The sequence below is a fragment of the Lepisma saccharinum genome, chromosome 18 (assembly GCF_977018435.1).
Source record: "Lepisma saccharinum chromosome 18, izLepSacc3.1, whole genome shotgun sequence".
NCBI lineage: Eukaryota > Metazoa > Arthropoda > Insecta > Zygentoma > Lepismatidae > Lepisma > Lepisma saccharinum.
The window spans coordinates 59852159-59877326 of NC_139246.1; the positions used below are offsets into that span (position 1 = coordinate 59852159).

General features: G+C 38.2%; 1 protein-coding gene across 3 annotated transcripts in view; it reads right to left on the reverse strand.

The window, feature by feature from the left end:
• LOC146002604 (PRELI domain-containing protein 2-like) overlaps positions 1 to 25168 on the reverse strand; it is a 35470-nt gene that overhangs the window by 6298 nt on the left and 4004 nt on the right. For all 3 annotated transcript variants that reach the window (XM_083140566.1, XM_083140564.1, XM_083140565.1), the window contains exons 2-4: positions 10605 to 10741; positions 10271 to 10341; positions 1073 to 1233 (exon numbers count right to left, since the gene is read on the reverse strand). In XM_083140566.1, coding sequence (XP_082996692.1) covers positions 1073 to 1233; positions 10271 to 10341; positions 10605 to 10737 — 365 coding nt within the window. In that variant the 5' untranslated portion in view covers positions 10738 to 10741. The remainder of the gene's footprint in view (positions 1 to 1072; positions 1234 to 10270; positions 10342 to 10604; positions 10742 to 25168) is intronic.

Here is a 25168-nt window from a genome sequence, read left to right on the forward strand (position 1 = left end):
TACTGGTGTGCAGCATACAGAAACTTTGACATGCCTGTGTCAGGCCATCAAACCCAAAAGACCAGGTTTGCTGTTGTCTGGAGTGGTGATGTTGCATGATAATGCACGGCCACATACACACTCCAGCACCCACCTTGTATCCCGGACATGTCCCTGTGTGATTATGCCATCTTTGGTTAGCTGAAATGGGTACTGTGTGACCGCCGGTTGTTGCAGCAACAACCCACTTTCTACAGGGCTGTCATTGACCTACTGCCAGGGTGGTGGGATGCCTACGGGGATTCCATTTAAGGTGAGCATATAGTTTCATAGTTATACAGAGTGACCTGTTTTCCACTGACTGGCCCTTATATTTATGCAGCAATTGTAGCTTGATATCAAGATAATATGTTGTATCATAACATTAAAACTTAAATATGTATATGTGTATGTGTGTGTGCGTGCTTGTTTAACTACATCTTATTGTAATGATTAACTATGATCGAAAAAAGAATGTGAAATAACCATAATACAAATACAAAATTCACACCTGACCACCATGACATATGAGAAAGTGACATTAAATAAAGAGAAACATATTAAAAAAGTGAAAAAAATGGAAGAGAAATGAGAAAAATGACATGAAAATATAGAAAGCTGAGTACAAGGTAAAAAGATACAAGAAAGGAAAATAAAAGGTAAAAAGAAGAAGACAGACACAGAAAAACTAAAACTATATAATCAAAATTCTTTACACATGTCCACATTGCCATTACTGTTAATTCTAGTATTTAAGACTGCTATATTGCTTAATATAATGCTACATTCAAAAAGTAATGCAGAAAGAGAAGGAAGAAAAACAAAGAAAAATTCAAAATTCTCAGGATCCTGAATGTAAGTTGGCAGAATAACTGACAAACAAGAGAAGAAGTTTATATGCTAAACCACCTTCCAGCAGAAAATTAAGAACAAATAGCACAATATAAATCCGTAGGTATTCAAAAGTCTAACTGATGAAAATTCAATCTCCATGAGAAAACAGATGCATCAAAAGTTCTACAAGTAACAAAACAGTGTGACTGTTCCAACTTACCAGCCAGGGTTAGCTTCATCAGCTACAAATGTTGATGACTCATAGAGGCATGCTGTATCTGCCCACGTAATATTTCGGCTCCGGACAAAGTATCTTCTGCCCCTCTTATCCAACCAATATTCTTCTTCAATAAAGACAGCAGGTTCATCCAAAAATGCTATCTGAAATGATTGCAATGAAAGAAATGTATGGTGAGATGGAAAGGAAAGTAATCCTTTAACATGTTCTAGGATCGTATGATAATTTCTGGGAGAAACCATTGTCTGTTACTGCCATACTGTACATAAAAATCCATATATATATACAGGGTGTCCGAAAAAGAACTCCAGGGTTTTGAATTCAAATTATTTTATTAGATTCTGAATCATACGTGTATGTAATGCATTTTATGAAAGTACAATGTTCAAAGTTTCATTACTTTTAGTGCAATTGAATATGTGCACCAAATACAGCCCTATGGACATCAAGCCAATACTCCAGTTCACACTTGAGTAAGCACATTTATAGGAATTTCACGTATTGCATGGACAGTCAAGTGACTGGATTTTTTCTTGATATACAATATCTTTTACATAGCACCAAAATAAAATAATTCATTGGCACCAAACTGGGACTTTGCGGTGACCAAGGAATGAGATCTGCTCTGTCTATCCATATTTCTGGGAATCAGTTGCATGGCTTCTATGAACAGCTTAGCCTGTACAGCTGCGTGACACTGCTACTACCTGGTGAGGAATATGTGAAGTAAGACTTGCTTGTTGCTTCATAATTACATTAAAAACACCATTGTATGCTGCAACAAAAATTATATACCATTACGAGCTAAGGTTCCATCCAAGGGTGGATCCCTGGAGACTCAATTGGGGTGTTAAACCTTAGCCGTAAGGGATTTCAGCCTCTGTATTGGAGGGTAGGACCTGTTGACCAACGGGCGATGAGTCAGGAGTAGAGCAGTTAAATTAAAGCAACACACTAAAAGTCTAATTGACAGTTTATTAAATTAGTAATAACACTCAATGTTAGACTAAAAGGGAGAAGATAGGGGCGAAAGGATTAGCACCATAAAAGGGCAGGTACTTATCTCGAGCCTTAATGCTGGAATAGTTAGCTGCTGTGCACTGGTCCTGCTGGGTGCCTTGAGGGATCTCGCCTCTGGACAGGCCCTGGCTTGGACCCCATGGCTTCTGGTAGTTCTGCAGTTAACTCTCTGCGGCCAGCAGATGTCACGCTCTCGCGACTCAATGTGGATCCCTGACCTACTTGGCTGCCACCTGGTGGTCTCCTTGGCTTCTGCTCCCAAAGCAGGTTGTGTACCACTTTTATAGAGCTCTCGGGGAGTTAGGTAATACTTGGGAAAGGTTTTCCAGGTATGGCCAGTAACAATACTCATATTTGAAACCCTGGCGTTCTTTTTCGGACAAGCTGTATATTGCTGCATAGCAATAAGATCAGAGGTTGTATTGTTAGCTCAGTTAATCTATGGAATGGCATGATTGTATAAGGGTCAGATTAAATCCTGCCAAAACTCAGTTTCTGCTCAGCTTCACCATGTAAAACATACAGAAAACATGTAAAGTGTACTAATGCCTGTAATTAGACAAATAAAATAGTTACACATTTTTATGACACTGCTGTGTATATTGGTTGAAATATTGTTCAAATTATTGATTGGATTTTTAAAGTCATATTTAAACTGCATTTAGTGTAACTTCATTTTATGCATCGTTCTTGAGGCATATCCCACGAATATATATGATAATACCATTAGGCCTTGTTTCCATGATAACCAAGAACTCAGTATGCTGACCAAGGCAGAAATTTATTTTATTATAAAAAATAAACTAAATGTTACATATCAACATTCTAACAAGGTCTTCTTCAGACTCTGTACTAAATACAAATGAAATAAGGTACAAAACAGGAAAATATATATATAAACGAGGAGCATGCCGAAAGTTTTTAGCAGCGCAATAATGTAACATCGCAGCAACTGTGCATGTGTTGCATTTGACAGCCTGATGTTTATTGACCTTGAGCAAACAATGGCTAGAGTGAGTCAGCGATAGTGGGGTGAGAGGTAAGAGCGCTAAAGCAGCACGCGTCCTCCATTGTTGTTGTTAGTCATGGAGCTGTCAAGACGTGACTTTCGTGCCATGATTTTGTACGATTAAAAAAAGGCTTAACCACAGAGCAGTGCGTTGAAAGTTTAGTGAATACTTTAAGGGAATCTGCCCCTTCATGAGCCAGTGTTGGAAATTGGTCTCGAGAATTTAAAATGGGTCGTGTGTCACTTGAAAATGAACCTCGTGCCGGACGGCCTAACACTGCAGTGACACCCGAAAACATCGAAGCTGTGAGGCAAATGGTGATAGATGATCCCCATATTTCTTTTTTGGAGATACAAACGACTCTCAACATTGGGTAAACAGCAGCACAGGCAATTGTGCATGAACACTTGGGTCTCAGGAAAAGGTGTTCTCGCTGGGTCCCACATTCACTCACGGAAATGGAAAAAGAGGGGAGGGTGGAGTGGTGTGAATTTATGTTGGAGAAATTCAACCAAAGTGCAAGTTGTGATGTTTACAACATCATCATGGGTGACGAAACGTGGATTTACCATTACGAAGCAGCCGTCTCAAGTGTGGTGCTTCGAGAATGAAGAACCCCCAACAAAAGTGAAGAGAGCTCGAAGTGTTGGAAAGAAAATGGTGGCATCTTTTTTCTCACGGAAGAGACATGTTGCGACAGTTGCACTTGAAAATCGGCGTACAGTGAATTCTGAGTGGTACTCAACAGTTTGCCTTCCCAATGTGTTCACAAAATGGAAGGCCCAACACCCAAGATCAAAACTTGATCACCTGCTGCTACATCATGACAATGCAAGTTCCCACAGTGTTGCAAGAACCGTAGACTTTTTGAGCCGTGAAGGAGTCAAGGTGTTGCCACATCCACCCTATTTGCTGGACCTGGCCTTGTGCGATTTCTTTGTGTTCCCCAAAGTGAAGGAACAGTTGCGTGGATGTCGCTTTTCATCTGATGATGACACCATTGCTGCTTATTTGGAGGCTGTGAACAACACTGCCGAAAGTGTGTGGAATGAACAATTTTCTAAGTGGTTTCAAAGGATGCAAAAGTGTATTTGTGTCCATGGAGAGTACTTTGAAAAAGTGTAAATGTCTGGTTTCAGTTGGATGATTTTTGTGGGCAGAGCTAAAAACTTTTGGCATTCCCCTCGTATATACAGGGTGTCGCAAAACTCTTTCAACAATGCTTGGGTGCTGGTAGATATCATTAAAACAAGTAACTTTTCCCTATAAAGTTTACCTCGAAAGCGCTTAGTTTCTGCACTATAAGTGCTTAAAATCTATCCTGTACATATGCAACCCAACACAGCAAACACTTGTTCTGACATAACTACCAGGGGCACGTGGCAGGGTTGCCACTAGTGTTCCTTGTTAAGACAGACAACTTGAAAACAACAACTTGGGAGTCTTGCCTGAGCAAAATCCAAAACATTAATGATACTTGCGATGTTGTAAGAAGCACTGACAGTATTTATAAACTGACCAAGACAAATAATGGGCAGACTGAAATTCAAGATTACTCATTCTAAAATATCTCCATAATTGATCGATTGATTTGGTTTATTTTAATTTGCTTTTCTGCCACCTTTGGCTAATCGCGAAGATGAGGATGATATGATGAAATAAAAATTGACACCATTGTCTAGGCCAGGATTTAAACCCGAGACACCTGGCACCTTAGCGATCTTTGCTAACAACATCACCATGGAGTGTTTCGTGTATCATGCAATATTAACAATTGCAAGGGACACGTAAGATGCGGGAAATCCACGAACGAACAAATGTAAACATGATGTGTTTGCTGCCTCATTTCGAACACGCAGACTGTAATGTTATTACAATTTATTTGAAAATTATTCCTATCTGTGCTACCGTTATTGCTAATCGTGTTAGTCTCATTAGGCATCCCCGATGGCACAGTGGTAGCATTGTAGACTTGTAATCAAGGAGTCCCGGGTTCGATACCCTGTGGAGACACATAGTGGTTCGGATCCCACTTTAAACTGTAGATCCAGTCCCAATTAGCCTTACTGTGTATAAAATGGACTTAAAACACCCAATCAATCAATCATAAGGAAATAATTGCAAGGCTCTTTTAATTTAATGATTCATTTATTGATTGATTTGCTTTATTTTACTTCACTTTCTATGCCACTTTTGGCTAATTTGCGAAGATGGGGATGAGTGATGATATGATGAAATTGATGAATGGACACTCACAAACATTCACACCCAAACCTGGATTCGAATCCAAGAATCCTGGCATCGTAGCACGATGTTCTAACCACTCCATCACAGACGCCGACTTTCAATTTAATGAAAAACGTCGTTTAGACATGAACAAAATTCACACATTAAAACTAGTGCTTATTAAGAACCAAAGCCAAGAAATGCATACTTATGTCAAGCGCTGAACTGTAAAGGGCACTCGTATTGCACATTTGTGCATTATTTACATTTGTTCGATAGTGGATTTCCCGTATCTTACGTGTCCCTTGCAATTGTTGATATTGCATGATACACGAAACACTCCGTGGTGATGTTGTTAGCAAAGATCGCCAAGGCACCAGGTGTCTCGAGTTTAAATCCTGGCCTAGACAATGGTGTCATTTGTTATTTCATCAAAGCTATCATCCTAATCTTCGCGATTAGCCAAAGGTGGCAGAAAAGCAAATTAAAATAAACCAAATCAATCTATCAATTATGGAGATATTTTAGAATGAGTACGTAATCTTGAATTTCAGTCTGCCCATTATTTGTCTTGGTCAGTTTATAAATACTGTCAATGCTTCTTACAACATCACAAGTATCATTAATGTTTTGGATTTTGCTCAGGCAAGACTCCCAAGTTGTTGTTTTCAAGTCGTCTCTCTTAACGAGGAACGCTAGTGGCAACCCTGCCACGTGCCCCTGGTAGTTATGTCAGAGCCCTGGTAGTTATGTCAGAGCAAGCGTTTACTGTGTTGGGTTGCATACGTACAGGATAAATTTTAAGTGCTTATATCGTAGAAACTACGCGCTTTCGAGGTAAACTTTATAGGGAAAAGTTACTTGTTTTTATGATATCTACCAGCACCCAAGCGTTGTTGAAAGAGTTTTGCAACACCTTGCATATATATCAGGGTCGGATTAACCCATGGGCAACTGGGGCGATCGCCCCAGGGCCCCACCAAAAGGAAGCTGTGAAGGGCCTCCACCAAAAAATCTTTTAACCAGCTGATTATGCTTGTGAAAAATTGCATAAGAAGTTGTATTTTAAAAATAAAAAAAACTTCAATATTGTCGTATGTCTACACTCTTGTGGATCCAATTGTTGCACAGCTCTCAGTCGATCTGTTTGTAGATATCTGAAGCTCAGTATACTTTATGCCATGGATTGATTTGGATGTGGTGTGGAATAAGGCACACTTATTGAAACAATCAATTCTCAGATACGATTAAGATAATAAATAATCCTATGAAGTACATAACTTTCTTTCGTTAATAACATCGTGTTAGAACGGAGTTTTTCTAGGGAAAAAAATTGTGAAGATACTAGCGTAAGTGAACTACGGGACATCTAACTTTAAGCAGCACTTTTGTGAACAGCGCTAATATAAGTTAATGGACGGCGGAATGAGTTGTTTCCTTTCGGCTAAATAACACTATCAGAGCTAGTGTCCACTCTTTGAATCGGGTAGGGAAAACAGCAGCTAATGCATGTCCTGCAGCTGTTCATTTCTTTGATTTTGTACAACGGCTTTATGTGTTCTTCACAGCATCACCTCACCATTATCAAACATTGGATAAGTTAAGACAAGCAGAAGGAAAATACTATGTTCCCAAGAGTTTAAGTGAGACTCGGTGGGCATATAGAGCAGATGCCACAAAAGCTATAGTCCAAGGTTACGAAAAATTTAAGGAAGCTCTTGTCGAAGTAGGCAATGACAAAGAAGAGAAGGGTATTGTGGAAGTGAAGTGAATTAGCTCTCACGGCAGATGTCATCCCTGGAAGTAGCATTGTTAGCCATCTTCTGGAATGACATTTTAGAGAGATTTGATGCTATGAGCAAAACACTCCATGATCCAAGGTGAGTTCTTCAATCTGCCATTGTCATTCTGAGATCTTTAAAGAAGTTCATAGAATCAAAAAGGAACTCGTTTTCTGAATATAAGGAGATAGCCAGAAGAGTACAATAAGGAACACTCATGTCAGCGGGTGAGAAACGTCTGACTGAATCCTCTTGACTATCAAAATGAACCTCAAATCCACCTCTCGCCTAGTGAACATTTCAGAGTGGATTGATCAAATCACCTCATCACTCGCAGACAGGATTTTCCCCTATGAATCTGTCTCAAAGAGATTCAGTATTCTAAATGAACTTGTAATAGCAACTCCATCACAAATTACATCTGCAGCTCGCGAGCATCTACGAGGAGGATCTGGAACTCTCACTAGAGAATGAGCTGATACAGTTTGCACACCTAGTAAGCAGTAGCAATGTCAAACATCAGGAAGACATCCCAATGGAACTGTCTATGTATAATATTGTATGGAAGGACCCGTTCCGCAGTACATTTCCCAATGTCGAAATTCTATTTAGAATTTATTTGGTCTTAATGGTAACAAACTGCAGCGAAGAAAGATCTTTCTCAAAAATGAAATTAATGAAAAACAGACTTCCTGCTGCAATGGGACAGGATCGCTTAACCAATCTTTGTTTACTAAACATTGAACATGAACTTCTTCGTGAATTTGACTTCGATGATATAGTAGACGAATTTTCATCGAAAAAGGCAAGAAAAGTGTGTCTACTATAAGACTTTGGGAATTTTCTTGAAGAAAGTGTAGTTACTACAATTTCCACAATGAACCTGTCTGTAATTGTCCAGTAGATGGACCATGCATATGTGTAGTGACATTTTTACTTAATTGTAAATAATACCATTTATAATAAATTATGTACATAAGTACAGTCTACTGCTCAGTTCTCTGTTTCCGTCTGAACCCCCTTAGTATTTACTATATATTGTAGTTCCGGTGTTCACTCTTCATAATATACTGTAGACATTTAGACGCAGAAGTTTACTGCTGCTATAGCGCTACAATTATCATCCTGTAACTTTATTTTACTGCGCTATTCTCCCTGCAAACCTATCTGCGATATGTTCGATTGTGAATGACTACTGATTCTAAAATCAGGTCTACCATTTCAACTGCTGAAAATTGGTGGTTAACATATTGAGCTAATAAAGCTCCTAGTAAAAAATAATTTAAAAAATGGGGGCCCCCACCAAACATTTTGCCCAGGTGCCTCCACAAACCTTGATACGGCCCTGATATATATATACACACACACAAAAATCACTCCCCTCCAGACACAAAATTATTAGAAAGATTATTCCTTTCCAGGTGTTTAAGAAGGTGGCCTTCTCCCATCAACTGTTGTTTCACCTGACAGGTGATTTAGATAAACATTTCCTTTCATCTGGAACGTGGTTGGATTCCTTATCTCATGCTCTTTTTCCTTATCCTTTCTATCTTCATTCCTCTTCCTTCTTTTCTCCTCCTTCGCTCTTCTCCTTTCCACTCTTTCAAACACCTTCTTCCATTCTTTGCTTATCTTCAGTCCCCCATTCCAGTTCATTGTGTCTTCTTCTCCTTTCTTCTCTATTTCCTTGGCTTCCTTCCATTTTCTCACTAGCACTCTTTTCTCCCTTCCTATCTGCTTAGCCTCATCCCACTCTATGTCATGTCCTGTTTTTCTCGTGTGCTTAAATATCACATTTCTCTCTCCTTTAAGACATACATCATCCCTATGTTCTTTCAACCTGTCATTCAGCCTCTTTTTTTTTTCTCCTATGTACAAACTCTGGCAATCTTTACACTTTACTTCGTAGATAATCCCTTCCTCGCCATCTTCTCTGTTTCCCTTTTTCTTGATTGCATTCTTCGCTATTCTTAACTCTTTCCCTGGTGGCACAATTACAAACTTGCTGCCTCTATCCCGGCAAGCAATTTAAACAAAATTAACCTAAAAGACATATTTTTTTGTTGCGTTTTTATTTGGCCAGAGCAACAAAGATGAAATCTTTTTCTATACAAAGTGTAAATATTAATGAAAGCATATATTTATAATGTAATAGTTTTAGCATTTTAGCAATTTTAGTAGTTAGTAATTTTGCTTTGTGTAATAATCATGGAAACATGAATTTTTACAAAGTGCTATACCACAACTTGAACACATAACACTTGTCTATCTTCTTTTTTCTTCAGGTAAACTTATTGCACTGCAGTAATACCAGCACTACTAATAGTAACTGAAAATTAGGAATGATTGCTACTGAGAAAAATTTTGCAACAGAATAATATTAAATGATCTTGAATAAGCTGTCGATGAAAAGGAAACACCATGTCAAATTTCCCTTGCAAAACTTAACTCGCTGCTTTCGCTCCTCTTATCTCTGCTCCATCCAATATCAGTTGTGCAAAATATGGAGCTACCGTGAATGCATCTGCACATGTTAGATTGCCGGAATTGGCTTTCATACATCTCTTGCATGTCATAATCAAAACTTTAATTTTGAAAATCACAGAGAATCCTCTTCAATATTCATGGTTACAAACACGAGGAGCAACGAACGCCTTCATGCATGGATTTCTAGAGTGCTAAGCAAACGACCGAGTTAACTGCTGAACAAGAACGTCATAACTGGAATATCCAATCAGAGGCAGTTTGGTTTTCGTGACGTATAACATCAATTTGGCACAACTTCTAAGGCCAATTTCTCGCAAACTATTTCAAATTAACACAAACTATTTTGCACAATGTTAATATAAAATGAATGTCATGCAGTGATACAGTTAAAATCACATTTTAGGTTAGAGTTGAAATGTCCATTGAACTAACATGCATTTAGCATGAAAAACTAAACATAAAAACATAACTTTACGTAAAGTGTTTCATACTTCACTTTGTAAAGTATGGTTTATCAAAATTTGCCCCTTAATTCCTACTTAATTCTAATTTCAATAAGTATGATTTCATAATGACAATGTAATTCATTGTGCAGTAAATTAGATAGGAATTATACAAATATCAATTATTCCTAATATATTGCCATGTGTACTCACCTTCCGAAAAATGCATGGAATAATATTTGTACACGTTGCAATCCTTCTCCTATATTCCATTCCTGAAGATTCTGAAATTAGTGTTACAACTTTTGTGTGAGAAGGAACATAAATAAATATAATGCAAAAATAAACAAATAATAAATGATAAGTGCAAACATTGAATATGATTTTCCCCTCTGCATATAATATACATGCCATGTAGAAGATCTTTATTTTTCTTTGTATTATGTCCAAACAGCCAGAAAATTTTATTTGCAAGAATGTACAGAAAAATGTCACAAAATGCTGATGTAGATGTAAACCCAGCAAGAATTGGAACACAAGTACTTACCGAGTTTCCTCTCAACCTCTTGCACTGAGAGCACATGGGTTTCTGCCTCTGTTGGATACTTGGTGAGGTGAGTTTTCATCACCAGCTCCACTGGATACCTGTATAAGTGATTGATCATTAGATGAACCACCATTTTGCTGAAAGGAGAAAATAAAAAGGTACATAAATTGCTTGGCACATGATGTGGTATCATTCAGGTATCATTGATTTATTACTCTACTAACATGGCAGAGTTCCCAGTGAGGTTCTTAGCCATTGTTTTACTTTCCTGTTGAGAGAAACATTAATTTCCACTTCTTATAAATTCTCATTAACGCAATGATCCAAACACAAAATGTAGGATTTCCTACTACAGTATAATGCATATTGGAACTACCAACTTCATATCCCAGATAGCACGTAAGTTAACTGTAAGTGTACACTATATTTGATTTTCTCTTGCGACTTGCCTGACGCTTCAAGTTGGATGCAAGTTAAATCTAAGTGTGTAAGAAGCATGAGTTTGCAGTTTAAGTCCACATAATTTTGCAGCAAGTAAGCACATGTTAATTTGCCAGATGGTGCATTTTGATTTGGTTGCTGCACCATTTTTATTATTAAGCAGTGGCAGCGATTAGTAGGGGCAAGGGGGCAGTTATCTCCCATTTTTTCAACTTTTTGTCCCACATTATGAGCTCTTAATGCCTCTCCCAGTATTCTTTTCATCCTGTACACTTATACTAAAAACTGTATTTGCAAGGTTCTGTAAATTTGTGTAAATTATAAGTGACTTTTTAAGCGCACATTTTAAGTGATATTTTCCCATTTTTAGCAAAACTTAATCCGCTTCTACACAGATGGTGAGTGCTTGTAGTAAAATTATATATGGTTATGAAATAAATACATACACATAAGCATTTAATACAGTGTATAATATGAACAACACAGACATCAGTGCAACTTGAAAATAATGTCCTCTAAATGTCCTCCTCCTGCTTGGATGCACTGTTCGAGGCAATGCAGGAAGGCTTTCATGATGTGCGTCTGAACATGTCTTGTGGAATAGCATGTATTTCACGGTGACTTGCAGTTCACAACATTACCCTTGGCTCTCCGCTGCCTAACCCATCTCAGAATGCTGTACATCTCTGGAACAGGTGCATCTTTATTGTTCCGCCACAGTGACCGGTGCTTGTTTGGATGAAGGCTGCTACCACAACAATACTTGTCTGCACTGGCCAACTCTCCATGGCATACTAATTGCCTAACTCCCAAATCTAAACAGATATAGGTATGTCACACATGCATTCTGGCAAGGTTGCCAACTCAAATTGGTAGATATGAACATGCTTCACTGTTCATGTAACCACGTGTCCTTGGAATGCCTTTCTTGGTTATTTTTCATTCTACTGTGCATCCGGAGATTAATAAAATTTGTAAAAAATCACATGTTTGTACTCCTTTTTGGATACACATAAATTTCAATGACTGTAACTTAAAAACTATATAATTTGAAATTATCCCCTATGCATAATTTATAGACATGTCCTTTTTCTACAACCAACAAAAAATTTTAATGTTCAATAATGAATATTTTTATGTAATAAAGGAAAACATTTAAAGAGCGTAATATCCTGGGTGGAATGAAATATTCAGAATCTGAAAAAAGCTAATTCAAGATCTCAAATTATTTTATTTTCCATAGTAACCATATAATGTTACCATAGTAACATTATAAATGTCATTTTTATTACTTGCACCTCCTTCATGAAAATAGATACTCACTGCAGTGTTGTCAATTTTTTGTAATGTAGGCCAGGGCAACTGTTGCATCTCCTATTTGAGAGTGAAAGTTTCATTCTCAACATTCGATGTACTTGAAATGAGGGAAAAACCTCCTTCTAAAGCATTTAATTTCATAAGTACCTACGATCTTGTGGTTCAACAAATGCCCTGATATTACTAAGTTTAGCACCTAACATAGGGAAAACCGGTTTCTCGTCCACCATCTTGACACACGTCATGCATTTTCACTCAAATGCAATACCTTTGTATCTTACACAGCACTGCAGAGTCAATTTATCTAAACGACTAACTTTATGGCAGTTGTGTGTCACACAAGTTGTGACAAAAAAAGTAAGAACTTAGGTGTGGAAGCAATTCTTCCTCTACTCCCCTCTCTCCTAATCTACCCATGCAAAGGTGTGAACAATGTGGATACTTTCATGATACAATAATAGCATCTTCAAAAAGATATTTATTTATCGTCCCCAAATTTGCACCATCACAGATTAGCTAACAGGAAGAATATCAACATGAAATTAGTGAACAGAGCATTGTTTGGTGGGTTAATTTATTTATCGCAGCTTGTCAGAAATGGATTGATTAAGTTAGTTTATTTTACTTTGCTTTTCTGCCACTTTTGGCTAATCGTAAAGATGAGGATGAGAGGTGATATGATGAAATTCATGAAGGGACACTCACAAACACCCATACCCAGACTGGGATTGTCAGAATTGGATATGTATAAAATGTAATAATAATAATTATACACACATATTTATACATATGTATATAATTATTAATAAGTAGCGTTTGTTGTTTTAAATTGGAATTATACAAGTAACGAACGGTATTGGCTTCGGTATCGGTGGGAATGGGTGAGAGTATCGGTATCAGTTCCAAGTGCCATAATGTATTTCAGATGTGTCGATCCCTGTGGTAGAGTGGTTAGCACATTGTGCTACGATGCCAGGGTTCCAGGTTTGTATCCCAGCCTGGGCATTTGTAAGTGTCCATTTCATTAATTTCATCATTCATCTCCATCTTCGCAGTTAGCCAAAAGCAGCACAAAAGCAAAGAAAAAAACTAAATGAATAAATCATATATTCCAGATATAAATAATAATAATATCTTTATTTAGTGGGTGAGGTTCAGTGTATGCTATTCTCCCACCTAACTCTTGTATGTATGTCGCATGACAGATACATAAAAATATGCTGCCAGATAATTCCACAATGTATGGGATGGAGGGGTAGAGGCATGGGCATATTTAAAGGGGGGGGTTCAATGGGTCCAACCCCCCTCTTTTTTGGTTCAGTAAAATTGCCATATTACCTGTTGTAACCACTTCTTCATGAAAAATTTCTTCGGACTCATTTTATTCTCCTAAATTAGAGATGTATAGGACAAGATATGGATGGGGAAAAAAATAATTCCACACACCAGATGGGACTGCAGACCAAATGTCTACAATTTCCAGATAGAATTTCTGTGGAAAATGCTCAGAAAATTCCTGACATCTTGTAAATTATATAATGTTACATGTAATTTCTGCCCAAAGCAGTTGTTTGGGAATTTGTAGCATGAATATTACCATTTCATTATAAGTTCCTGATATTGAAGAATTAACCATTCATCAAGTTCTAAATTCTTGTCAATTTGAAATTTCCGAACTTCAATAATCCTGAGAGTCGATAGATCACTTTCGAAAGTCTAGATCTGAAAGGGAAACTTTCCTGTTGGAGATGTAACAGCATCTGGGTTAGCTTCAGCTATTACTTCTACTGCTTCTACTCTCTCTGGGTTGGGTGTGGATTTAGAAAAAAATGGTTGCTCAAAGATATGATGGTGCTGATGTAATGGGTGGTAGATTTAAGGGGGAGAGATCGATAATTTCAGAGAAGTGTCCGAAAGCGATTTTTGTGCATTTTTGCCTATTAATGTGAAATTTGAGACTGTCAAATGTTATATTCTATTTTCCGAGAGTTTTCTCAAAGGACTTTGGGTTTAATTAATGCAGTGCAAGAAAGCCAGGATATGAGGCACCGTAATATTCTCAAGTTGTTTGTCCCAAACAAGAAAAGAAAAGTATCAATGCCTAGTAGTGTGATTTGAAATGCTTTCACTAATTGTAGAAACATTTCAGACTTTATAATTTATAAGAGAAACATTTCAGCAAGATCTTCAGTTTCTTCACCGTGTAACTTATGAAGAGTTTGAAATATATATATATATATATACAGGGTGTCGCAAAACTCTTTCAACAACGCTTGGGTGCTGGTAGATATCAGAAAAACAAGTAACTTTTCCCTATAAAGTTTACCTCGACAGCGCTTAGTTACTGCGCTATAAGCGCTTAAACTCTATCCTGTACATATGCAACCCAACACAGCAAACACTTTCTCTGACACAACTACCAGGGGCATGTGGCAGGGTTGCCACTAGCGTTCCTCGTTAAGAGAGACGACTTGAAAACAAGACCTTGGGAGTCTTGCCTGAGCAAAATTCAAAACATTAATAATACTTGCGATGTTGTAATAAGCATTGACAGTATTTAAAAACTGACCAAGACAAATAATGGGCAGATTGAAATTCAAGATTACTCGTTCTAAAATATCTCCATAATTGATTGATTGATTTGGTTTATTTTAATTCGCTTTTCTGCCACCTTTGGCTAATCGCAAAGATGAGGATGATATGATGAAATAACAAATGACACCAATGTCTAGGCCAGGATTTAAACCCGAGACACCTGGCACCGTAGCGATCTGTGCTAACCACATCACCACGGAGTGTTTCGTGTATCATGCAATATCAACAATTGCAAGGGACAGGTGAGATAGGGGAAATCCACGAACGAACAAATCTAAACATGATGTGCTTGCTGCCTCGTTTCGAACATTTGACATTCGAACATAAACTGCTGGCTGCTAGTGCATTACACAATGACTCTGCCATTGTGGTTGCAATCACATTCGCAGCAAAACATGCCTTTACTGCAGAAATGAAATTTTCTTGTCAGTATATTCGTTCTTGACTTTTCTAATGCTACTATTGTTCCAAGAGTCAAAATAATTCATTAAGAGCAGAGAACTAACATACTTTATAAATTCAGTTTTCTTACAGTGTTCTTTTTACGTAAAGTTCAATGCACCAATAGGTGTAGTGGTGCAGTACCTGCTCTCTTTTCAGAAAAATCGGAACTACGAAGACAAATGATCAAGTGACATTTCTCCAGGCCGGAGCTCTTATCAGGAACCTTCGATAGAGCGATCATGTGTCGATCACTAAACGTACTCGATCACCAAGGTGACTCAATAGAATTTTGCTGTTCGCAAAATTGTTTTTTGTCATTGTGCAATACGAGTGACCTTTACAGTTCAGCGCTTGATATACGTAAGTATACATTTCTTGGCTTTGGCTTTTAATAAGCACTAGTTTTAATGTGTGAATTTATTCATGTCAGGGGTCTTGGGTTGGAATCCCGACTTAGGCATGGATGTTTGTAAGGGTCTATTCATCAATTTCATCATGTCATTACTCATCCCCATCTTCGCAAATTACCCAAAAGTGGCACAAAAGCGAAGTAAAATAAAGCAAATTAATCAATCAATCATTAAATTAAAAAAGCCTTGCAATTACTTACTTGTGAGACGAACATGATTAGCAATAACAATAGCACAGATAGGAATAACTTCCAAATAAATTGTAATAACATTACAGTCTGCGTGTTCGAAACGAGGCAGCAAGCACATCATGTTTACATTTGTTCATTCGTAGATTTCCCCTATCTCACGTGTCCCTTGTAATTGTTGATATTGCATGATGTACGAAACACTCCGTGGTGATGTGGTTAGCACAGCTCGCTACGGTGCCAGGTGTCTCGGGTTTAAATCCTGGCCTAGACATTGGTGTCATTTGTTATTTCAGCATATCATCCTCATCTTCGCGATTAGCCAAAGGCGGCAGAAAAGCGAATTAAAATAAACCAAATCAATCAGTTATGGAGATAGTTTAGAATGAGTAATCTTGAATTTCAATCTGCCCATTTTTTGTCTTGTTCAGTTTATAAATACTGTCAATGCTTCTTACATCATCGTAAGTATCAATAATGTTTTGAATTTTGCTCGGGCAAGACTCCAAAGTTGTTGTTTTCAAGTCGTCTCTCTTAACGAGGCAAGCTAGTGGCAACCCTGCCACGTGCCCCTGGTAGTTATGTCAGAGCAAGCGTTTGCTGTGTTGGGTTGTATACGTACAGGATAGATTTTAAGCTCTTATAGCGCAGAAACTAAGCGCTTTCAAGGTAAGCTTTAGAGGGAAAAGTTACTTGTTTTTGATATCAACCAGCACCCAAGCGTTGTTGAAAGAGTTTTGCGACACCCTGTATATATATATAAAAACAAACTAAGAGGGAGTTTTGAGGACTGGAATGAAATTTATTCCAAAGCAGAGAAAGTACTAAGAAACTATGATGAAGAAATGAAGAGACCTAGAACACCCAACTGCCAAATAGCAGGATTAATGCACCAACTGGACCATTTTGCAACTTAGAAATGAACTTAAGTTTCTCTGAACACAGTCAACACATTGAAAATTGTAAAAACTTCTTCCAAAAATTTGAAATGGCTATCCCTCATTCATTGGAACAGTGTGCCAAAATGTTGGATGGCCTTGTTGATAATTTTTACATTTTCAAATCTGAATGACGAATGTGGAAAAAGAAGTGGCAAACAGTAATTGGAAAGACAAGTCCAGCGTGTGTCTACATTATAGGCAGTAGAAAATTGCCCAAATATTCACAAATCACTGGTGATCTTGTCTACACTGCCAGTTTCAACTGCAACATCCGAGACGACGTTTTCAACATTAAAGAAGTTGAAATCATGTCTTCAAATTCTGTTTTTTATTAAGAAGTATAAAGAATATCATTGGATTGTACAAATATACATAATAATTAAATTGTACATACAGAAGCCCCCCTCCTCGCGCTCCCTAACAAGCTTCCGGTCAGCAGTGTTCCAGATTTTCACTTATGAAATACAGCAACCCTAATCATACCAAAAGTTGAACAAGCCCCCCCCCCCCTTTATGTGAGCTATATATACACAACACCTGTTACGTAATACTATGTGCCTCCCTCATGGTGCAGTGGTAGCGTCATTTCCTTGTAATCAAGGGGTCCCAGGTTCGATACCTGGTGGAGGCACAAGTGGTTCGGATCCCACTTTAAACTGTAGGTCCAGTCCCGATTAGCCTTACTTCACATAAAGTGGACTTATAAACACCAACAAAAGAAAAAAAAAGCGTTCCCCTGTGCTTAGCACCACGCCATGAAGGCATATAGGGGGTGCGGGGGTAACGCGCCACACTTTCTTGATCCGGTCGTGAGTGGGGGTGAAGGTGTTGTGTGTCAGTGGATGAGATTTTTCAAAGAAGGAAGAACAAACATTCATGATGAACCTAGGAGTGGTAGGCCTTCTGTAGTGAGCGATGATCTCGTCCAGAGAATTGACGACAAAGTTCGTGAGAACCGTCGATTCACAATCTCGGCACTTTCTGCAAAATTTCCAAACATTTCTCGGACTGTGTTGTACGAGGTTGTCACCGGAAAATTAGGCTATCGGAAGTTCTGTGCTCGGTGGTTCCTGAAAATTCCCAGACTATGTTGAAAAATAGAGGATGCGGGTTTTTTATTTACAGCCAAACGACAGTTAATTTGTGAAAGCATCCCCAGTGGTGTAGTGGAAATGCTGTTGCAAATATAATCCAAGGTGTGACAGGCTCGATCCCCAGTGGAGACTCATTGCACAGTGGTGCATTAATTAGAAGCAACCATGAAAATAAAAAATAAATAAAAAACAATCCTGATGTTCTTGCGTTGAATACGAGTGTAACCTTATATACTGATTGATTGATTGTTTTAAGTCCACTTTATGCACAGTAAGGCTAATCGGGTCTGGACCTACAATATTAAGTGGGATCCGAACCACTCTGGGCCTCCGCCGGGTAGTGAACCCAGGATCCCTTGATTACAAGGTGACGATAATACCACTGCGCCAACGGGGAGGCCCCTGTATAGCTTTACTGAAGTAAATAATACTTTAGCCTTCAAGAGCCGAATGCAAGCATGCCCCGCACCTCCACCACGTAACGAACTGTTGCTCGTTGGGATCTTACCAGAATCCTAACCATTATGCTTGGGTGATTTAGCTTCGTCATTCATTCATCCTCACTGGTGAGCACTCGCCCTTTGGCAGATAACTTGATGGTAATAGGCGAGAGGTTACTTTTCACACTTGAAATGGCACAACACTAAGAATTTGGGTTTATATCTTCCAGTTTAGATCAACATGGTTAGAGAAGGATATTACCTGTCTATACGATGATGAAGAAATCCTCGGAGAAAACTCCTAGAAGTCCTCTATGCAGACTCGCTCAAGCTCCCAGATCTTACTCATTCCTCGTTCCAAAGCAAAAGACCCCAAGTCGCCCGTTACACTCTCACTTATCCTTTTTTCCACCACCTGGTTGTTGCTCCCCCCATACTCGTTGATCAGCAACTTACTTATAATCAACCAGGAAGATTGATTTGATACTGACTTAGCATTCTTTGAATGCTTGAGAGAGTAACGGCCGACGAAGGAGGTTATTGCTTTTGGCTTACTGCTTTTCTCTAATCAGGGGAACCTGTTACGATTGAAAGTGAGTTGTGAGTTCACAAAAATTGTGTGTAAAATTAATACAAGTTATATGTATTTCTTTCCAAATTGAACTTATTCTGGGTTGAGAACATGTAAACAAGGGGAATGAGATCAGAAGATTGAATTATGTAATACAAGGTTTGTTAATAATTCAGAAAAAAAAATATATTAAAAAATTTATTAGCTAAATTTCATTTATCATTATATTTTTTAATGTTGTTACTGTAGTTAGTTGGCTAGAAATTCTTATTCTCTTTTTCAAATTTACTCACTTTTAAATCACCCAAAACTAAAGGTTATGTCTTTATCCTTACTTTCCAAACATTCACATTTCAGAATTGGATATGCAGAACAGCATCACTGGCAAAAATTGAGTGAGGAAACAGAGGGGGGGGGGTCCTTATTGTTGCCCCCATTTGGTAGCAACAATAATTTGTATTTTCTCCTGCATGGAAATAATTGCATATTTGTTTCTATATTTACAGAGAATATTAATTTAAATTCCTAATATCATATGCCATTCTTTAATGAGATTTTTGTGATTTTATGCATGAGTTGTATTATTTATGTGTGCTTTTTCATATTTTTAAATGAAAATTTTTCATGTAGCTATCTAAGGTTCAGGTGTCATAGGAACCAGTGTGCAATCAACAGCGCAGAATGGTTAGTTTGACAAAATCCTGTTTCCCTGTTGGCTGCTTTGGGGAGTAAGATTTTCAACGTTGTCGGCTCTTGCTAGAGCACTAGGCCTAATTGGTTGTTTGACCACGAGTTCCTTCTTAGGGAAACATGGCAACAGAGGGTCACTGCCATAAAGGCAATTACCATGCCGGATATAAGAGTGGTGTACCTAGAATACAATAATGTGAATGGAAAAGAACTGACTATTGGGTGCCACTTAAAGAGCAGGCATCACTCTGCGCCAGACATCATCAGACACTTCAAATTCATCCCAACATCAACCTACCTCAGCTACACACACCAAGTGTCGCAAACAAACCAATGCACAGTGGGACAGAATTCTGAAAATGCGGACGAAAATCGAAATTCCTACTTTAAAGCAGAGTCTTTAAACCACTAGTTTCCTGTAGAGCAATGATGGGGCTGCCTCAAAAAATGCAAATAGTTCCACCCAGGTGTTAACGTAAATTAGGATGTAAGTTGGTCAAAACCCATCCATTTTCACAAACTTCTCGCGCACAGTTTCACCCATTGAGACTGGTGTTGAATTATCAAAACCTTGTCTGTGTGGCCTTCTGTTGATCATATTCTATGTACGAGGGTGGTTTGAAAAGTTCTCGGAATCACCACCAGATGTCAGTGCTAGGACAACGAGGTTCCCGCATAGTAATAGGCCATCCTTTATTAATAAGCACGTGGCACGTCAGTGTTCTGGGTAGAGATCTGTGGTGCGGACGTCACTTTGTAGTTGTTCCCATGCAGTGCTTTGTGAAGATGGAAAAAATCGAGATTCGAGCGGTGATTAAGTACTTCGTACAGAAAGGTATGAAAGCAAAGGAAATTCATGCTGATTTTCTGAACACACTGGGGGACTCTGCTCCTTCATATTCAACTGTTGCAAAGTGGACAAACAAGTTTAAATTTGGTCGGGACAGCTTAGAAGATGATCCACGTAGCGGTCGCCCAAAATGTGCTACTACCCCAGAAATTATTGAAAAAGTGCATAAATTGGTCATGGAGGATCGCCGACTGAAAGTGCGTGAAATTGCTGAAGCTATAAGAATGTCATCCGAACGGGCGTATCACATTTTAACAGTTGAATTGCATATGAGAAAATTATCTGCAAGATGGGTGCCGCGACTTTTAACACAGGACCATAAACGCATCAGAGTGGACATTTCCGAACAATGTTTGACTCATTTTGAGAGAAACCAAACAGATTTTTTGTGCCGGTTTGTGACGACAGATGAAACATGGGTCCACTACTATACCCCAGAGACAAAACAACAGTCAAAGCAGTGGAAACATGTTGATTCACCAACACCAAAGAAAGCAAAGGCAATACGGTCGGCTGGAAAGGTAATGGCGTCAGTGTTTTGGGATGCGAAAGGGATTCTGTTGATCGATTATCTTCCCACCGGTCAAACAATTACAGGACAATACTACGCTAATCTCCTCGACCAACTAAAGCATAAGATACGGGAAAAGAGGCCAGGTTTGGTAAGAAAGAAAATCATCTTGCATGAGGACAATGCGCGCCCTCACACAAGTGTCGTTGCCATGGCAAAAATTCATGAACTTGGTTACGAATTGTTGCCACATCCGCCTTATTTGGCTCCCTCAGACATCCATCTTTTCCCCAAACTCAAAAGTTTCCTCGGTGGACGGATATTCTCTTCAAAGGAAGAACTAATAGCCGAAGTTGACACGTATTTCACAGGCCTGGAGGAATCTAATTTTCGAGATGGGATCAAGGCATTGGAACATCGCTGGACCAAGTGCATTAGTGTACAGGGAGACTACATTGAAAAATAAAAAAAAAATCACTGTTGTAAGTCGTTTCTTTCTACTCCATTCCGAGAACTTTTCAAACCACCCTCATATCATTAAGGTATGTACTTTCTGCAGGTAGAGCAGGAATTGATTTAGTGAATTGTGGGCATTGTAATATGAAAAGGATCATACGCTGCTGTTTTCAGCTGAATTACAATGATGTGAGTTTCTTTCATTTGACCTTCAAAATTTGTGGGATGAGGTAGGATGAAGAGGTTTATGCCGAATGATTCAGCGAGTCTTATAAATGCAACCAAGAAAACTGGCTGCCAACTCATGCCAATGCGCAAGTATGAAATGGAATAAGAAGGTTATTTGCAAATGGCTTCACACTGACAAATATGCCTGCATTGAAAGAGTATTGCATCAGAATGTAATATTTAACATAAACAGAGTACAATCAAAATACATTGGAGACAAGATACAACATCTTAGTCCTACATATCTCTCAGCTTTGTTTCTTCACACATTAGTTTGCAACAAAATGAGGGGAACATCATCTGCTCAGGTGTGTTACATTTGTGGTGCTTAACCAACAGAAATGAACAGTTCTGACAAGGTCATTCAAAGAGCGATAAATTTTCAGATCTGACTGTCAATCCACGTGCTTAGACTTTATTCACGAGTTCTTCCTTCGTATGTCGTATAGACAAGAATTCAAGATGGATGGAGAAGACAAAGCAAAAACAAAAGCCTTAAAACTAAACATCAAGGAGAAATTCAAAGGCTTTATGGGTATTGTCGTTGACAAGCCTAAACAAGATGGTTGTGACACCTCCAATGATGGAAAGACAACACACCAACTCTTTCAAAATCCTAAAAAGTCAGTCGAAATCACATATTTCAAAGAGGTGTTAATCAAATGATGCAGACAATTCAGGGTGGCTACTCTACAACCATGATAAAATTCAAGTATAATTCCCAGTTTTCAACGTAAAATTTCCAAAAATTCAAGGGTATAAGTAGATGTTTTCTCTATTTCAACCCCATGTACTAGGCTACTGCCTCTCACCACTGCAGTGGAGAGTAAAGCGATGAAGAGTTAATTACCTAAGCCAGAAACCAAAACGAAACATCAGACAAGACGTTCTCCCTCCCACTGAAACCAAACCTTGTACCACACGTAGTGGGAGAGATAAAATTACCTAAGAAACTATTATTGTTTGATATGCCAACTCAGGTGGGAAGATGTTAGATATTATGTTATGTGAGTTGGCACCTGGCAATATTGTTTACTCTGTATTCTGGGCAATAGCCTGTGCAGTACTGTGTTTGTTCTATGCTGTGTTATACTACTGTCATCCTGGGCAGAAAAAGTATGAAGATTGTCATGTTTTATACTGTGTTGTGCACATGTTCTTGAAAATATACTCAAAAGGATATTAGCAACGAGTCTTTTATTTCTCGATCCACTAACATGCATACATACATATTTATTATATAACACAGTATAATATATTAAGATCACTATTGATGCAATACTTTGCTAAATTTTGATTTAGTTTATTTTACTTTTTAAACTCTCTTGGCGAATCACGAAGATGAGGATGATGTGATGAAGGGATGCTCACAAACACCCATGCCCAGGCTGGAATTCAAACCCAGGACCCCTAGCATCGTAGCATGCTGTGCTAATCACTCCACCATGTAGGCCCACAATAGTTTGTTAGATATTGATGTAACATGACAGAATCACTTGTAAAAACAATGTTACATTAGAGGTTTGCTTGTATAAGTCCAATGATAAATTTCGCAAGTTCCCATACATTTGCTTAACTTATGGTAAAGAGCAAAATAAGGTTCAATGGAAAGTACTGGCTCTCCTGGACAATATAAACAACAGAATGTAGTGTTTTTAATCTATTGGTACACAGACTAGCAATGTTATCAAGAATAAAAAAGAAAAATAATTTCTTTACTATCAAACGATGCCTTGATGCATGACAAAAGGAACTAGAACTCCAGTCGAAGCAACAATGCTAGGAGAGACGTGCAAAAGAGAAACCAATCCATGGGCGTCCGGAAGGGGGGGGGGGCTATGCCCCCCTGGAAAATGAAGGTCATCCAAAAATTATAAATTTCACACACATAATTTCATTTCAGCCACAATACTATGTGCTAATTATTGCACGAACATGGTAAATTAGTATTTAAGCAATGTTTTTTGAGGGAATAACACTATGATTGGGAAAAATGTGCCTTGTTTGCCCCTCCCCCCCCCCCTGGAAAAAATTCTGTGAACGTCCATGAACCAAGCTAATGTTATTTCAAACAATCCTTCAGCAATATAGCATGAAAGACTTAAAAGCCAGCTGTGCAGGTTAAGTAACTTGTGTCATAGTAAAATAGAGAGTCTGAATACACAAACACTAAACAATGTACACAGTCATGTAAATGGGATGAAAATAGTCAAATCTTGATCTTCAGGAACAATAGAGAAAAATCTAAAATTCTGGATTTTTAGTTTTCTTTCATCAATAAACAAATGGGTAAATTTCTATGAAAATCAAAATAATGCATTTATACACTGAATGAACTAACATCCTGTGTTAAGATTTATTCTACAAATCATAAAATTCAAATTGAATTGAATTGAAAATACTTTGGTGTTGTATGCAACTGGATTCACCTTGCTTCCTTTTCCAAACATCTATCACTTTGTAAGGTCACGTCCCAACATCGGGAAGTAACTTCCTAACTTTTCAGGAGCTTGGACAGTCAAGAAATTCCAAAGAATTGTATTTGAAAGTGGTATATTTTTGGTATTTTCTGCACTATGTGTGTCCGACATTTCTTGAAATTAACAGTATTTATTCCACAAGTGCAAAAACAAATACTTGAGGGGATATAGGGTGTATAATTTGAGATGGAGTGAATTTTCAATACCGGACCCCTCCCCGATTTTTGTAATATTTTGCATACTCACTACTTGAGGCCTCCTGATCATGAATTTGAAGTTAAAATTTGGGGGTCACGTGTAGAAATTGCAAAATCAGAGAAATTGAGTGATCCACTCAATATTTACTGGAAAATTTTGTGTTTCCAATACTTCGAAATATACATTCCTGATATTACTACGACCCCAAATTTTAAATACGCTTGCCTTGCCTCACCTAACCTAACCTTACCGTAAATGGTTCGTGGGGCTATCCGTGCATGGTTTTACAACCCCAAATTTCAACTATGTTTGCCTAACCTAACCGAGAATGGTCAGTGGGGCTATCTGTGAATGGTTTTGCGCTAAAACAAACCGATAAAAAATCTTATTTTTGTAGCAATTTAACGGCAAACATTCATCATCGAAGATGTCATTTTCGTATCCTGCAATTTTACGATCGATGTACTGTTGCCAAACTTACCTGTAATCAAATCAGTCCCCATTCCACATGTTCTTTTACATCGTGATTGTCACTGTCGTCGTCTTCATCATCCTTGACGCATTTCCAAGCTCTCCAAGTATGAAATCAACAGTGTGGCAATGCTGTAGACAGTGTAACTAATTGTGAATGACAATTGTTCATATCAACAAATATGGCTCCCATACTTGTATACGGAGAATCATTGAGAGAATTGAAAAGCTTATTTTAC